Raw genomic sequence first — 18,027 nt, forward strand, 5'->3', positions numbered from 1 at the left:
TAAAACACGAAATGTGGTATTATAAATGGCATACGAACAGAATATTTAAAGACGTCAGAGATATAACTACAGACAACGAAGGGAACACATATGTCTGTGCCACTGGTACAAACAACATTCACTAAGTGTCCTATATTTACTTCGCCGACAATCGTATCCTACTTAAGGACAAAAAGAAACTTACAAGGATAATGATTGACAGAAAGAACAGTCGTATCATTATTTGTTGTGACGATGACAACAATCTTCATGAATATCGTTTCATTTAATATTTACATGTGACAATTGCTTTGTTGAAATCAATATGTCAATAGGTGTTATATATGTTAATCTATGCATAAATCGTGATATTAAATGTCAAATATATAATTCGCCTACAGGAAATATCACTTGCAGTTGAAATGATTTTAAGTCGAATTTAAGACATCGCTTACCGGTTCTTCACATCATTAACACCCGATACAACTTTCATGACTACGAACTTTTGCAACACGCTATCTTTCAATCACTCAAAACCACCATGGAACCTATCATTAACACATTTATACTCCTTTTCATCATCATATTCACTATTGAAATATTTACAGCAACTATTTTTCGTAATTATTGAAATTGCTCAACTGTCACAAAAGAGTTGAAATGCGGATGTTTACTTTTTTACCTAAACACCTCTGTTTTACAAGATAACCATGTCACAGCGATACATACATACATCGACATTCCAAAAATCGTAAAACACACTTTCAAATCACTTTTATTTCTTTGAGTTACAATACTGATCAGCAAAGTGTAAACTTACTCAGATCATAATAAATGTAAAATAAATAAATAAAATATGCCAATGGACGGAATAAGCACAAGATGAGAATAGAACTGAACAATCATCAACTATAATACAATCAATAACAAGATCATGGACAGAAATATGTTCGCCCGTCGTCAAAAAAGGACCCCTTGTGCTGCCGCGTTTTTATGGCTGGTTATTTTACTTAACTTTAACATTTTATGGGTAAAAACATAGCTTGAAAGTTGTGTTTAGATTGAGTGAACAGGGAATGAGTAAACAGGTTTGGGATTTACGAACCATCTCAGGGAAGGAAAATGCCCTAACCCCTTACATGTTTAAATCAATCTCTTCATTTTAATATAGATCCAGCAAAGTTAATTACTATTTATAAAACAAGCAAATTCATTGAATTGATATCCGCCAACCAATAAAGTTTGTTTATGGATGTTTGCAAATCCCTTGATATATGGTAAAATTCTAAAAAAATATTTAAGTGTAGGGTAATTGTTTTTAGGCATTGCGATTCGCCTCATTGATATCTACACACCCATGCAGTTTCATATCAAAATTTTATAGCGTATATGTGATAAAGCCCTAAAATGTTACACAATACAAACAAAGGGCAATAACTATCATTTAAGAAAGTATAGGGTTATGGTTCGTGTGTAACTTTCAAACTTGATTGATGACGTACCAATGATATTCACATGTTCCCAAAAGCTGTTGTCAATGCTTCTCTCAGTATTTTATTGTAATTTCAAGTTTAAGTTTGCTTTGCTGTCTCATGACAGGACGTATTACGGGAACAACCATGGCGGATGTGTGGTTGGGCGTACAAGTTCTATACTCTGCCTATTAACACCAGTAACTTCAGACCTACTGCCCTTTGTGTGTATCCCAAAAAGGAAAAAGCGTTGTTTCCACTCTCCTACACCACTCTCTTAATCGTATCTTTCTGCAAATTTTTGGTTGACATAGAATTGAACCCAAGTTTGATAACAAGCAGAATGCCGCAAAGCACTTCAGAGTTATTTTCTTTTGGGAACATGTGAACATCTTGGAATGTCAACAATCAAGTTATAAAGTTACCATGATACAACAATATCCAGAAGTTAAATCTTAAAGTCACCATGTATTTTTTTGAGGTAAAATTGATATACCAATTGTTCAAATTTTAATAATTATAACAATAACAATAATTGCAAACATAATATTCAATAAAGTTTTTATCAATTCTAAAAGCAATTCACACAATCCATGGATGTATCTTGCTGTGATAATTTTGATATAGTTTCTTTACTTTACCACACCTAGGAATGGCTACACAACATGCATCAAACATTCAAAATTGTGTATTCACTGAGTATAGTTTCAAAGACAAAATCATCTTATCACACATCATCATGATACATTTTAGTTCATCGTATAATGTTTGAGCTAGATATTGTTTAGATAAAACTTCTGACCAAGTTTGGTGAACATCGGATAAAAACTATTTGAATTAGAGAGCGGACACTGCTGTGGACGCCGCCCGCCCGCCGCCAAGGTGAAACTATAATACGTCCCGTTTTTTTAAAACGGGCGTATAAAAATTAGTTTGAAATTGAAAGGGATGAAATCAGCTGAAAGGAGGAAAAATCACTGCCCTGGATTTTACACATATGAAACAATTTAAGTTAGTGTAAGACAAGTTTATGAAGTGATCTCATGCCCTGGTGGTATCTGTAACCATCTGAGTTAAAGAAGTTAAACAAGAACACTTGTTGAAGATTGGAGCTAATTACCTTTTTTTTCTTCCACTTTTGATGACCCAGTTTAAACTAAGCCTAGATAAACATTCAGATTAAGTAGTTACACATATAAAAATTGCAAAAAGCTCACCATTAGCATATTCAGGTGAGCTAAAAATACTTATCCAGTATAAAACAAGTAAATGATGTTATCAAATGCCCTGGTGGTATCCTTATCCTCCACAGTCAAATGCTCTGACATCTCAGACGGCCCGAAGTGATAGTTCTGTGGGTAATCATTAAATCTCACTCAGCTGTGTAGTTCGCTAGGTGGGAACACAGTGTAAATACATGTGTGTAAAGTGTTGTCCCAGATTAGCCTGTGCAGACTACATGTTTTTCGTTTAAAGGAAGTCTCTTCTAAACAAAAATTGTTTCACTAGAACGGCACTTTAGGCACATGCATTAAGCCCAGTTTTCCCACAACAAGGCTCAGTTTGATAAAAGTTAATGATGTTATCTCATGCCCTGGTGGTATCCATATCCTCCATAACCCTCCTCTCCGTCGTCTGCCACCTCAGGTGGCCCGTAGTGGTAGTTCTGTGGGTAGTCATCGTACTCATCCAGCTGTATGGGTCGCCCGTACTGGTCCAGGGGTGGGCCATACTCGTCCATTCCCCTCCCGTACCCACCTCCCACCCCACCGTTAACAAAGCCCATGTTGGAGTCCGGCCGGGCATACGGCTCGTATTCATTTCCATAACTGCAATTTAACCGAAACTGTTTTTTATAGAAGCTTATGAGAAAATGATGTTTAAAATATTTTCACTCTCCGAGAATGAGTCCAATATATCGAAACTCTTGTATAATTTATGCAGTAAATTGAAACTCACGGAAATGAGTTCAGTATATTGAATCTCTTGGACAAAATAAGTTGAGTATATTGAAACTTTTTTAAACAAGCAAATTCGTTGAATTGATATCCCCCGCCAATATGCTTCTGGACACAAAAGTGTTATATTTGACACTTAAACAAGAGATGTGTTCGTCAGAAACACAATGCCCCCTATTGCGCCGCTTTGAAATAAAAAATTTTTGGGTGTTGACCTTTGACCTTGAAGGATGACCTTGACCTTGAACCTCCACCACTCAAAATGTGCAGCTTCATGAGAAACACATGCATGCCAAATATCAAGTTTCTATCTTCAATATTGCAAAAGTTATGGCCAACATTTTTTTTCAGACGGACGGACAGACTGACATACTGACTGACGGACAGTTCAACTGCTATATGCCACCCTACCTGGGCAATAAAAAGCAATTTTATCAAGATACAAAGGGTCATAACTCCGTTATTAACAGATGGTGTACAATGCCATTTGGGGTGCATCATTCTCTTATCCATATATATACTCATACCCACAGGTGTAGGGCGCGTGGCCAAGTCACTTTAACACTATCAATTTGTCATAAAACTACATTTTTATCATATTGACAAAAAAAAATATTCTAAATTTTTTTTTCCCTGATATTCATATACATGTATATCATATCAGAAAAAAAAAATTATAATTTTTTTATTGGTCAATATGACAAAAAATATTGTTTTATGACAAATTGATAGTGTTAAAGTGACTTGGCCACGCGCCCTACACCTGTGCTCATACCAAGTTTCAATGAAATCTGCAAAAGCACTTCCAAGATATGGCTCTCGACGGATGGACGGAAAGACGGACAGACAATGCCAAAACAATATCCCTCCGCCTATGGCGGGGGATAATAAGTTGAGTACATTGAAGTTGTGGAAAATTAGTTCAGTATATTGAAACTCTTGGTAAATCAGTTCAGTATATTTAAACTCGTCAAAAATTAGTTATAATAATTAAAACTCTTGGAAAAAATCAGTGTATTGAAACTCTTGGAAAAGTATTCAGTTATACCATAAGGCAATTAACACAAATATGTTGGTGAAATTTTAAAAATGTTGCATTTTGTCATTAAGTAAATACAGTTTACACATGTGAATGTCAAACACAACATATTTAAATTAATTCCTGAAGCTTTTATCTTAGATTCAGAACAGCAGTTTGAAAAATACAGACAAGCCAAATCATTGTTCACTGGTTCAATGCTGAACAATGTTGTAATTATTTCATTCTTTTTGAAATTATCAGCCAAAATGCTTCATGATTAGAGCACATTATGATTCAAACTGATGAGCGATTCAAGCATGGTGAAATACACATTGAATTACTCTTTCAACATTTTCAACATAACATAAACAAATTGCGTAATTTTGATTGAAACACACTTTTAAAACTATTTGAATAATTATACTACTAATAGATTTGTGGCACACATTTTCACACTACAAAAACAAAGATGTAAAAAAATGAGACAACTACAATAACTGACCCATACACTCCATTCTCGTCTATGTACTCTGGTGTCAGGTGACCGTCCATGACCAGGGCTGGGTCATACCCATCTGTAAACAGACACACACCCAGATATAAAATGTCTGGTGAAATTATCACACAGTAATTGTTGGAAGCACAAGTTTATAAGCCCTGCACTTTTAAACTTTGAACCAGGCTTCCTTAGAATCTTATATGAATATAGGCAATATTTTGAACTACAGTTGTATAAGAATTGGTCCTAACTTGGGTCCAACTGCATTCAAAGATGTTACATCTACAGGAAGGCAATATCTCTGGGAATGTCAATGCTTGGCGTAAAATGTCAGTTAAAATGGGTCTTTAAAGGCATCAACAACATGACTTTACAGAGTTTACAAATTTGAGGCATTTGTTAACAGAAGAATAAAATTACATATACTGAATCCCATTCAATTGAAATATAGCTATTAAAGGGGCATTTTCACGTTTTGGTAAATTGACAAAATTAAAAAAATGTTTCAGATTTGCAAATTTTCGTTGTAGTTATGATATTTGTGAGGAAACAGTAATAGTAATACTAAACAATTACCATGCGCTAAAATATCCATTATATGCATCTTTTGACGATTTAAAAACCTGAAAATTATACACCGTTGCAACACGAAACGATTGATTAATTTGGAGAATTCTGCTGCAGCGTTATAGTTTGTGATACTACAAGGATTGCTTATATAATGTATAAAATACATTGTTGATTGTATCAGGGCGGATGGCCAAGTGGTGTAAGCGATAGACTTTTACTCCAGGGGTCAGTTGCTCGAGCCCAGTTGCGGGTTACTTTTTTTTCTCTGTTTGATTTTATTCTTGTTTTTTACTGGAACTTGTTAGATCCAAAGCTTTCATTTATCAATATAAAGCATTTAATAACAAACTTCAATACAAGCCAAAATCTGTGAAAAGGCCCCTTTAATAAACATAAATGTATCTTTATTTATAGCCGTTCTTGTCCTGTTTTCATTTACTCTCTGATGTGTTCCAATATATATGCACATATGACTTGTTTAACTGCAAACTATGTAGAGTATTTATTGATTAATACAATATAAGTCAAACAAAACCTTTTTTTATATAAAAAAAATATCATTTAAGATGCTTGCCAAATAACATGCTCCTTTAAACTTGTGAATAAATTTGCATTGTTACTATGAAACTTTAGGTACACACATAGAATGCACTCAAACATATCTTATTCTTTTGGGATGGGTAATTAAACAAAATTCACTTTATTGACAAAAACTATAAACATAGAAGAAAAACCCAAATGTCCATAGTGCAAAACTCCATTAATTTAAAAAAAAAAAGCTTCTTTATGGCCAAATTTTATGAATAAGTGTTACATTTTACCCATTTTCTTATGATGATAAACTAAAAGTTATCACTTAAATCTGAATTTTAGGACTGACATCAGGGCATGTTGACAAAGGTACTGACTGACTGTCCGCTTAACAACAAAATTAAAATAATATTTTGCAATCAAAACTGATAAGAATTAAAACAAGAGATGTGTTTGTCAGAAACACAATGCCCTCTTCTGCGCCGCTTTGATTTTGTTTTTTTGACCTTTGACCTTAAAGGACGACCTTGACCTTTCAGCACTCAAAATGTGCAGCCTTATAAGATACACATGCATGCCAAATATCAAGTTGCTATCTGAAGGGACATAGAAGTTATGAGCATTTTTCGAAACCTAAACGCGAAACCTAAACGCAAAGTGTGATGGAAGGATGGACGGATGGACGGTCCGATCACTATATTCCCTCCTTCGGGGGCATAAAAACATAAATAGTTCAGTAAACAGTAAGGAGTATATTCCATACACACTAATAAGCTATACTTTCAACAAATTAAATCATTTTACATGAAATAAAAGCTATTATTTTCATAAGAATTAATGTCATTTTTGCATGCATTCATTCATGTTGCGAGGACAAGAGCCATTTAACACTTAGTACAGACTGAAGAACAGAACAAAGGCCAAAGAAGCAACCCTCTTAATGAATGTTCTTAATAAAGACCAATGCCTTTCTAGCAGAACATGCAGTAATGCAAAACAAACAATTACCAAGTAAACAAGAGCACCGCATAACGGTAGCCACGCTCGGCTGCGGGTGCAGTTTTGAATAAATGAAAGCTTGACATAATTTTTTTTTTAGAGCTCACAGTGACCATGACCTTTGACCTAGTGACCCAAAAATGGGTGTGGCATGTAGAACTCATCAAGGTGTAGCTCCATATGACGTATCAAAGTTGTAGGTTGAAGCACTTTGATTTTAGAGCCAATGTTCATAACCTTGACAAAATGTTAAGGTTTTAGCACGACATGGACGGCGGACACGACGACGGACACAACACGACACGACGAGCTGGCTATGACAATACCTCGGGTTTTCTCCGAAAACAGCCGAGCTAATAAAGCTTCTTAAATTAATTCTATCAAGACCCATGCGTTTCTGATTTAAGTCAAATGATCCATGCAATACTTCTCTGTAACTGATGTTTTGTACCTTTTGGTCCTGCAAAACCAACATTTCATTAATTGGTGTGAAAGTTGTCGATACATGATGTTAATATGGTTCACATATACATGTAGAATGTAGATGTAGCCAGTTTTACTTCTTTTGCACACAAATTATTTAACTGTATACTGACAGCCCATTTTCAGGCAATTAACAAAACCTAACACAATAACAGACGTTAGTCTGGTAACATACAGTCTGTAACTGTATGTACTTTGGCCTACAGATATCAAAAGAAAAAACAGAGATAAGAGAGAGAGAGGTCTGGTTCAGTATGGTCAGAATGAATCTTGACCTATAAAGGTAAAAAAAAACCTACTGGGAAAGAATAGGTTAGCCCGGCCCAGTATGGTCACTATGTATACCGTAAAAAGTTGTTTATAAGGCGCACTTTTTTACCCCAAAATTTCATTTTAAAAACTTGATGCGCGTTACGCACAACTACAGCCATGCCGAGACATTTTTTCCCTGTCAGTTACCCAGTTGCGGTAATTCGCATCATTCTGTTCCCCGGTGTTTTAACTGTAACTATGTTAATACATGTAATAGTGTTATATTAACGATCTGAATAAGATGGACAAACATTATAAAGTTAACATAAATATTTTCTTTCTTTTTCAGGTACGTACAGAGCATTGAAATCAAATAAATTTAAAAAAGAGAATGAAAAACAAGGAAGCCATTTTTATTTAAATGTTATAGTTACAATATACTAAATAATTTTGGAGTGCAATGCTATACCCTCTAAAAATTGGAATGTCATTTATTTGAAGACACAATTCTCTCTATGGGCACTTGCCATGACTTTATTTTTGAATATTTCTGTGTGCATGTGGTAGGGAAAACATTGCTGTATACAACAAATTCAGTGTTTTGCTTTTAGGTTGGAGACTACATGCGACTTTGACAGATGGCAGGAAACCATCATCAACTGGAGAAAAGCCGGTCAAAAGATGGCCTTAAAACAGTGACCGCTGATTCGCGTCGAGTTCTTTCTTACTTACCACATGACCTATCTTTTTTATTGTTTAAATCAGTTCGGCTTGGAATGCTCTTGAAGAAAAGGTATGGTTATGAGGGTGTCTATGCGCAAAACTTTGACTTTATTTTTCGTTGAAGTTGTTGGTTTTACATTGAATTTGTTAAGGAAATCTTTTGGTATATTGTGACCTAAACTAACTTTAGGTAAAAATGAAATATCATCTGCAAGTGCAAAATATGACTGGAAAAGCTGATTTTTGGTCATTTCTTAGCAAAAGAGAAGAAATTAAGTTCATTAAATGCATGAATTCAGATTATTTGCCCTGGAATAGTTGTTTTTCAAGTTGACCCCCCACCCTTATATAGCCGAATAAGGGCTAAATTGCTTTCCGACATAAATTCAAAGGCATATTGGTTGACCGTGTAGCGTTAATGTGCTTTATGAAGTCAGAATTCAACGCCAGGGACTCCGTGATCCAGTAACGCAACAATAGCTTGTGCGTAAAGCATTAACATGCAAACAGAGCCCCATTTCACCGACATGGAAGGGCAGACATTTTTACAGTATGGACAGTGCAGCAGATGCTTAACTGAGCCAGCCTTCATATTTAGTACAATCATGAATTTAACAAGCTTTATCACTTCATATTATTCACAGAAATACACTTAAAATACATAAATGCATGTTTTTGTTTCATTTTATATGTATTTCTATTGGGTATTTTGACTTTTTCAGGTAGAGGAATGTCTGGGACTAAGACGAGGGCCACTGGATAAGGGTTGATGATGGCAAAACAGGTAATGATTTAAATTTATTATCATGTACACAAGCAAATAATCATATTTATGATGCTTAAGGTGTAAAAGAATGTCATAATCAGGTTTGTGGTCACTCAAACCCTTGCCGTCGTGTAATTCCCCGTGCAGTTTGTATCGATAGTTCCGTGTCCTGACACGTAAAGCTTGTGCTTTGTTGGCAGCTGAAGTTGGCAGTTTATCCTTGGTCCTGAGCATGTATGCAGTACAGATGAGTTGATTTGCTACTTGTAACCATACAATTAGCTTTTTTTGGTATTGTTTTCTCACAATATGCTAACAGTCATGGTTCCGGCTTGAAAGGGTGTCGCGACTGACTTAAACATAGGATTGTTGTAGCAAGTGTCCCCTTCCATCATTAACCTTAGAGGGATCTTTTTGACAAAGTTTGGCACTTTCAGCAACTTGTTTTGTTTTTTATTTGGTATATGCTTCTCTCATTCAGTGATTTAAGGGCAGTATTGACCTTTTTTCGCTTGTCTTTGCATAGAAAGGTGACATGGATCAATGATATTTGTTGTGTTAAGAGTTCTGCAGGAAGCTGTGTCCCCAAAAGAAGTACTAGAAACCCATTTCAGGATGCCTGCATTTATCTGAACTGCCTTTCTGCCCCTGTTACTACATGGAACCTCATTGCTAAGCTTATAATGTTTGCCTACATATGTGTATCTTGTTCATTTTAACCTTTCCATCCAGCCTTAACCCTCAAAATGAGCATTTTTTTCTTTCGCTTGCTTACGAACCCCCATTTTGACCAGATTGCCACCATAAAAATAGTGAAAAGTACTTATTTTGTGCCCAAAATATGAAATTTTGTATTCTCTTGAACCTCTAAATGAGAGCTGGCAATGCATATTGACCATCTGCTGCAGTTTAAAGGCACCTATGACATTATATGCTAGAATATATCATTGGCGGCAGGTAAATAAATGGGCACCGAGCGACAAGGCGCTTTCAAGATTTTACTCTTTTATTGGTGTGAAATTACAAGTTATTGGAGGCTTATTGATTTCTACACTTCAAAGTATCTTTGATCTCTCATTTTGACTAATTTGTGTACTGTCTTGGATGAAATTGTTGTTTTTTTTTGCTTTGAAATTGACATTTTTGGGGTGATTTAAAAAAAACACACACAAAAAAGACATTATCAAAATTGCTTAGAGTGAAAATATCTAACAAATTAATTCTTTCCCCCCCCCCCCCCCCCCCCCAAGCATAAGCCCCACGTGCATGTCTATGTGGTTTGTTTGGTATTTTGTTGCAGATATTCAACACAACAGCTTTAAATCTTAAAGAGGCATTTAAGCTATAACAGGCCTAATTTCGCCTTCTTCGGACCGAAAACACCTGCGTGTGAAAATATGATATAAAATGGCCAAATGGACAGCTATCGAGCTAAACTTAATATATTGGTGCAATATGCATAGGAAGATACTAATATGCAAGAAAAACACATTTTAATCAGAATAAATTTCTCTTTTAGGTTACAATATACTAAATAATTTTGGAGTGCAATGCTATACCCTCTAAAAATTGGAATGTCATTTATTTGAAGACACAATTCTCTCTATGGGCACTTGCCATGACTTTATTTTTGAATATTTCTGTGTGCATGTGGTAGGGAAAACATTGCTGTAGACAACAAATTTAGTGTTTTGCTTTTAGGTTGGAGACTGCATGAGACTTTGACAGATGGTGGGAAACCATCATCAACTGGAGAAAAGCCGGTAAAAAGATGGCCTTAAAACAGTGACCGCTGATTCGCGTCGAGTTCTTTCTTACATACCACATGACCTATCTTTTTTATTGTTTAAATCAATTCGGCTTGGAATGCTCTTGAAGAAAAGGTATGGTTATGAGGGTGTCTACGCGCAAAAGTTTGACTTTATTTTTCGTTGAAGTTGTTGGTTTTACATTGAATTTGTTAAGGAAATCTTTTGGTATATTGTGACCTTATTGTTTTCCCACAATATTATACCCTACTGTACTAGGGTTACACAATTAATTTGGGGGCACTTGTCGATTTACAATAGTATGTCAGCAAGGTCTTTCCCGATATATTTATGATTAATTTTCTTGCTTTTCAAATGTGTTAGTAAAATTGATGTTGTGTTTGTTTACACATTTTCATACGTCTTGTCAAGATTGAGGTTGTGATTATCGATCAATTTGCGTCACCTGTCAAGTTTTGTGTAGCTGGGCTATTATCAAAACATGCGAACCGGCAAACGGCTTCACACCTCCATTGTGTGTTTATCGCCGGTAATGTTGTAATGGTGTTGAAAAGTTTGAGTCGTTCAAGTCTCCTGTCAATTATAGACACTCGAAAAGAACACGTGATATCGGCAATGTAAATAAAATGTGCGGTTGTGAATTAGTCATGGCTGAATAACCACGTGACAATCGATAATGTCAGTTTCTTAGTTATAACTAATCCATCCGTTATGTGTACTCCTCCACTATAAAATCATAGATAGTTACTTTGGAGACATATGATGAAAACCTTGATGGTATCCTCGTGGAAAGTGTGCATTTCATGCATAATTCATTTAAATCCAAACATTTATTTTTACGCATAATATGATTTAAAAAAAACACACAAACTAGTTGTATCGTTATAATAATTGAAGCAATAAAAGAACACGTAAGATCGGCAATGTAAATATAACGATTTTCAGTTAGCCTGCGGTACGGAATTTTTCCCCGATTTTTTTGCTTCAAAAACTTTTTTTCCCGATTTTTTAGCTTAAAAAAGTAGATACGCGTTATACATAAATGCGCGTTATACACAACGTTTTATGGTAGTTCAGCTCAAAGTCATTTTGCTTCTATCGCACAATAACTGTGATCGCTTTTTATGTTGCGCAAGCAATCATGGCAATTATTAGGTTGCCCAATAGAAATATAACCACAAGATTTGCTTTATATCAACTAGACTCATTGCAAATTATTGCATGGCAAATCAGTGACTCATTGCAGTAATGTCCTCACAATTACATTTAAGTGGAACAGCTGCCAAATAAAGCCAACCTTGATAGATTGGTGCAGACTTACCAGGATAGAAGAGGTCTGGATGGTCCAGTATGTCGGCGTCCTGCAGGTATCCCGCGTACCCCTCCTCTGGGTACATGTACGGGTCTGCCATCTCGTCCCCGGGCCGGGACTCCACCATCTCCAGCCACTGAGAGTTGTGCCAGCGAAACTTCTCCAGCTGGATCTTCTTGGCCCACTCCTCATCAAATTCCTGAGGAATTGAAATTTTAGATATTTATATTAAGGGGACAGTTTATTGAAGGGGCAATACAATTGAAATAAGAGTATGAGACAAGGATCTTCTTTGCCTACTGTACATAGAATTCCTGATAAATTGGAATATATGAGCGGCATTCTGGTAAAACAGGGCCTTAAATGGCGTCCCAGATTAGCCTGTGCACACTGCACAGGCTAATCAGGGACAACACTTTCGACTTCTATTGCATTTTATGTTCATATGAAACTTTTTTTGTTCAAAGGAATTCTCTTCTTATGTGGAAAGTGATATTCCTGAGTAGCCTATTCAGATATGAAAGTTTGAGAAAAAATTTATCAGTAGTTTCAGAGAAGTTACAAACACACTTTGTATTCTAAAGTGTAAAAGCAGACAAAGGGCCATAATTTTGCCAAAACTGGTAACAGCGTACAACTTTTTGTTAAGATCTACATATTAAGGTTATTTAAATGTTAAAGTACAATTAGTTTGAGCAAGATCCATCCAGCACTTAAATAATGATTCTGAACAAAACAAACAATATATCTCAGCCAAATGTGCTTTTCTCTACCATCATCTACACAGGAAGATCATTGAGCAATGGAAGTTTGGGCAATTTTAAGCCAGAAGTTGGAGAAGAGTTAAAATCACAAGTTTTGAAAAGTGCATTGGACGCATATACATTAAAATTGTGCCTCTAAAATAACAATCTAACACATAACCCTTTTTTAAAGTCAATTCTTCATTAAAAATAAACAGCATAGTAACAAAAGTTGAAACTGGGGAGCCTGTAAACTTAATAATATGGGTTTGTAGCATATGGATGTTGAATCAGTTGAAATACATTAGCTAAAGAGGGCTTATCAAAACAAAACAAGTATTCAGCAACAATATATACATGATATTATGATACATTTAAAATAACTAATGCACATTAGTTTTAACAACGATTTCACAAATTTCAATTATATCAGAGTTCCAACCAGTACTTGGTTAATTTATAGACAATTGTAAACCTTACATTACATGTATTACTTTTTTGTCAAATTGTAATAATTCTCACAGATAAGCTGAGTGAGGATGTAATCCCAGACAATCCAGATTAGTAAGTAATTTTTGACTTCAATGGACAGTGGGCACTTACAGATATGATGTCAAGGGTGGGGTAACGGACAGTGGGCACTTACAGATATGATGTCAAGGGTGGGGTAACGGACAGTGGGCACTTACAGATATGATGTTAAGGGTGGAGTAATGGACAGTGGGCACTTACAGATATGATGTCGAGGGTGGAGTAACGGACAGTGGGCACCTACAGACATGATGTCAAGGATGAAGTAATATACAGTGGGCACTTACAGATATGATGTCAAGGGTGGAGTAACGGACAGTGGGCACTTACAGATATGAGGTCGAGGGTGGAGTAACGGACAGTGGGCACCTACAGACATGATGTCAAGGGTGAAGTAATATACAGTGGGCACTTACAGATATGATGTCAAGGGTGGAGTAACGGACAGTGGGCACTTACAGAAATGATGTCAAGGGTGGAGTAACGGACAGTGGGCACCTACAGACATGATGTCAAGGGTGAAGTAATATACAGTGGGCACTTACAGATATGATGTCAAGGGTGGAGTAACGGACAGTGGGCACTTACAGATATGATGTCAAGGGTGGAGTAATTTACAGTGGGCACTTACAGATATGATGTCAAGGGTGGAGTAACAGACAGTGGGCACTTATAGATATGATGTTGAGGGTGGAGTAACGGACAATAGGCACTTACAGATATGATGTTGATGGTGGAGAAACGGACAGTGGGCACTTACAGATATGATGTCGAGGGTGGAGTAACAGACAGTGGGCACTTACAGATATGAGGTCGAGGGTTGAGTAATATACAGTGGGCACTTACAGATATGATGTCAAGGGTGGAGTAACATACAGTGGGCACTTACAGATATGATGTCAAGGGTGGAGTAATATACAGTGGGCACTTACAGATATGATGTCGAGGGTGTTATCACAGACTTTGCGTATCTCGGAGTTCTTGTCATGCATCAGGTCTATCAGATAGGCAGGGGCTTCTAAGTGCGGTTCAGGAAATATATCAATAATATCATAATGACACAATACAAAAATCCAAAGTGAATAAAATCCAAAATTAAACAAGACTATTGTCAAGCAATATAAGTCCCCTACCGGCTCCACCATTGTCAGAAATTCCACCATTTTCAGACTTAAAAAAAATAATATATTTGTTGCCATAGCAACCAGAATTGTTGACGTACGAACACAATGAAATGTCGTGCATAATGTCCATATTGCCATCTATTCATGTTTCAAGTTTCATGAAAAAATATTAAAAACTTTAAAAGTTATCGCAGGATCCAGAAAACCACCATTTCAGCAGTATTTTTAGTCTTTTTGTTGCCATAGCAACCATAATTTTTGACGTAGGAACGAAATGAAATTACGTGCATAATGTCCATATTGACATCTATCCATGCTCCAAGTTTCATGAAAAAATATTAAGAACTTATAAAGTTATCGCAGGATCCAGAAAAGTGTGACGGACGGACTGACAGACGGAGCGCAAACCATAAGTCCCCTCCGGTGAAACCGGTAGGGGACTAAAAAGATTGTTTTTATTCTAACCATACAAGCAACCTTTAAAAACAACACAAAGTCTAAGTCCTATCAACAATTTAAAATATGAAGAAAAAAAACCTCAATAAAATGCTTACTCATCAATCTGAGCTAATAAAACAGTTAAAAACCACACATTTCATTCAGGGCTACTACACAACAAATAATGTTGAATCGAAACCAAAAGGATACGTGTGTCTTTAATGATGACTTCACGCGTTGACTCGTGGAATATCATCTGATAGAACACATACACTATCTGGCATACCATCTCATCGTCTTCTTGCTTGGCTGAAATACAAGGGTATTTAAAATATAAATAGGTCTGATCTCATTACACATCTAAACTTTGAAATACAAATTTATGTTTCCAGTTTTCAAAACAGGGCTTTTGGGCTGATTTTGTAACAGTTCTTCGGTCATGTTACTAATTGCAAAACGTTGCTTTTTCCCATAATACTCTAAACATTTGCAAATTTATAGTTTTACCTCAGATGTTTGAAATAAGATCATATTTAAAGTGATTTGAAGATGTAAATTATACTTTACTGATGTGATTATGTTGTTTTGAAACATTAATTTCTTCATTTTGCAACTAATAAACAACACTTACCCCTTTGATTAGGAACAGGGATAACATAAAAAACATGAACACAATTATTCAGTTATTTGGAATTTTTGGGAGTTCTTTATAAACCAAAAATATGTGCTGCAGTTGAAACATTTGTTTTCATTTTTGGGACTGTTGAACAGCCTGTACTCCCTTACCATTGAGGAGCTCAATGAGACTGTGTATGATGTTGGACTCTGCCAACATCTTGGCACTGATGTCGTCATTGCAGACTGTTCCCACCAGAATGATCACCTGTAGAACCAGGTCATCCTCAGCTGCACCTGAAAAACAAACATTTTACATTACTTGTCGGTAGAAAGAGTCAACAGTAACATTAATGTTTAAATGTTGTTTTTTTTGTGAGGGGGGGGGGGTCAATGTTCTACAATAGAATTAATGTTGGGGGGGTGGCAAGATCTACAATAAAATGACATTTTCCAAAACATATTAAGAAATCGTACAGAATTGCTAATATTATTAAAGCTAGAGTTGAGATACAGTAGCAAGCATCCGTATGAAAAAGTATCAACGCAAATTATCACAAAAAACATGTGTTAAACAGTTTGCAAATATGTTTCATGCTCATAACAAAAAAAGCTGTTAAAGACTGAAATATGACACAATTGAAGATTACCAAAAGGATATGTTATACTGCATCCACACAGCACAAATCAACTATAGTAGTATTTAATAAAGCAAACTATTAAACCCCAGAAACTCTTTTAGGAGAGAATTTTTTGTTACTTTTATAAAAGAACACCAACTTTAACATAAAATAATAACAAGAGCACAAACATAACGGGTGCCAACGCTCGGCTGCGAGTGCAGTTTTGAATAAATGAAAGCTTGTCAGAATTTTTTTTTTTAGAGGTCACAGTGACCTTGACCTTTGACCTAGTGACCCTAACATGGGTGTGGTGTGTAGAACTCATCAAGGTGCATCTACATATGAAGTTTCAAAGTTGTAGGTGGAAGCACTTTGATTTTAGAGCAAAATGTCAAGGTTTTAGCACGACACCGGCGGTAGGCGAGCTGGCTATGACAATACCTGGTTTCCGAAAATAGCCGAGCTAAAAACAAGGATCTCAGCCTTAGAACTATCAATGCAAATCATAAGATGTTTTAAAGAGGTTTGACCGCATAGCTACGCGTAATTATTGTCATGACTGTTGTAATCAGAATTCTGGCTGGACCTAAATTTCTTTGCGACAACCAATTTTCATGTGTACGCATGCCAAAACTCAGGGATTTCACTGACTCAATAAGAAGTTGTTGCGACTACATTTTGCCACTTTGAAAAACTGCAATACCATTTAACAAGAACAAGAGATGTGTTTGTCAGAAACACAATGCCCCTAATTGCGCCGCTTTGAAGCCATAAATTTGACCTTTGACCTTGAATGATGACCTTGACCTTTCACCACTCAAAAAGTGCAGCTCCATGAGATACACATGCATGCCAAATATCAAGTTGCTATCTTCAATATTAAAAAAGTTATGACCAAACTTTAACGAAGGTTAAAGTTTTAGGAAAGAATAATACAATGATATTTGACCTTTGACCTTGAAGGATGACCTTGACCTTGACTTTTCACCACTCAAAATGTGCAGCTACGTGAGATACACATGCATGCCAAATATGAAGTTGCGATCTTCAATTATGCAAAAGTTATCAAACTTTAACCAAGGTTTAAGTTTTTGGACACACAATGAATGAATGAATGAATGACAGACACACAGACAGACAGGCCAAAAACAATATACCCCTGATCTTTCGATCCGGGGCATAAAAACAATAAACTATAATATCCTCATAATTATACCCACCTGGCTGCAGCCTCTTCTTGATCCAGGGTACGAGCTGGTACTCCTTGAGGATGAGCTCATAGTCCAGGTCTGGTATGGTGAGGTTGCCCAGCACCCCCAGGCACTCCAAGGCAAAGTCGTCCTCCTCTGGACTGAGAACAGCCTCTGCCAGGTCACTGATGTAGTCCTGGAAAAGTTTTTCAACAAACAATTCTTAGACTTAATGATGATCATACTTAGACAAATGAAAACATAATTCAGCGGGTGAATATATAGAGGCTAAATACAGTGATAATGCTATAGAACAAACTGTTCAAAGCAAAGAATGTTACACATATAGGTGTCAAATTTCATGCTAGACTTTACATTTAAGTAGTTATAAAACATAAAAGTTTTAAGTGTATTCTTCATTTTTAGACA

General features: G+C 36.0%; 1 protein-coding gene across 1 annotated transcript in view; it reads right to left on the reverse strand.

Moving 5' to 3' along the window:
- Positions 1-736: 736 nt before the first annotated feature.
- Positions 737-18,027, reverse strand: part of LOC127837331 (kinesin-associated protein 3-like) — a 37,044-nt gene continuing 19,753 nt past the window's right edge. The window contains exons 12-18 of the mRNA XM_052364296.1: positions 17,629-17,794; positions 15,957-16,082; positions 15,381-15,479; positions 14,541-14,626; positions 12,344-12,533; positions 4,933-5,005; positions 737-3,280 (exon numbers count right to left, since the gene is read on the reverse strand). Of these exons, the coding sequence (XP_052220256.1) occupies positions 3,034-3,280; positions 4,933-5,005; positions 12,344-12,533; positions 14,541-14,626; positions 15,381-15,479; positions 15,957-16,082; positions 17,629-17,794 (987 nt within the window). The 3' untranslated portion in view covers positions 737-3,033. The remainder of the gene's footprint in view (positions 3,281-4,932; positions 5,006-12,343; positions 12,534-14,540; positions 14,627-15,380; positions 15,480-15,956; positions 16,083-17,628; positions 17,795-18,027) is intronic.

This window comes from Dreissena polymorpha, chromosome 7 (genome assembly GCF_020536995.1).
Source record: "Dreissena polymorpha isolate Duluth1 chromosome 7, UMN_Dpol_1.0, whole genome shotgun sequence".
In the NCBI taxonomy this organism is placed as follows: Eukaryota; Metazoa; Mollusca; class Bivalvia; order Myida; family Dreissenidae; genus Dreissena; species Dreissena polymorpha.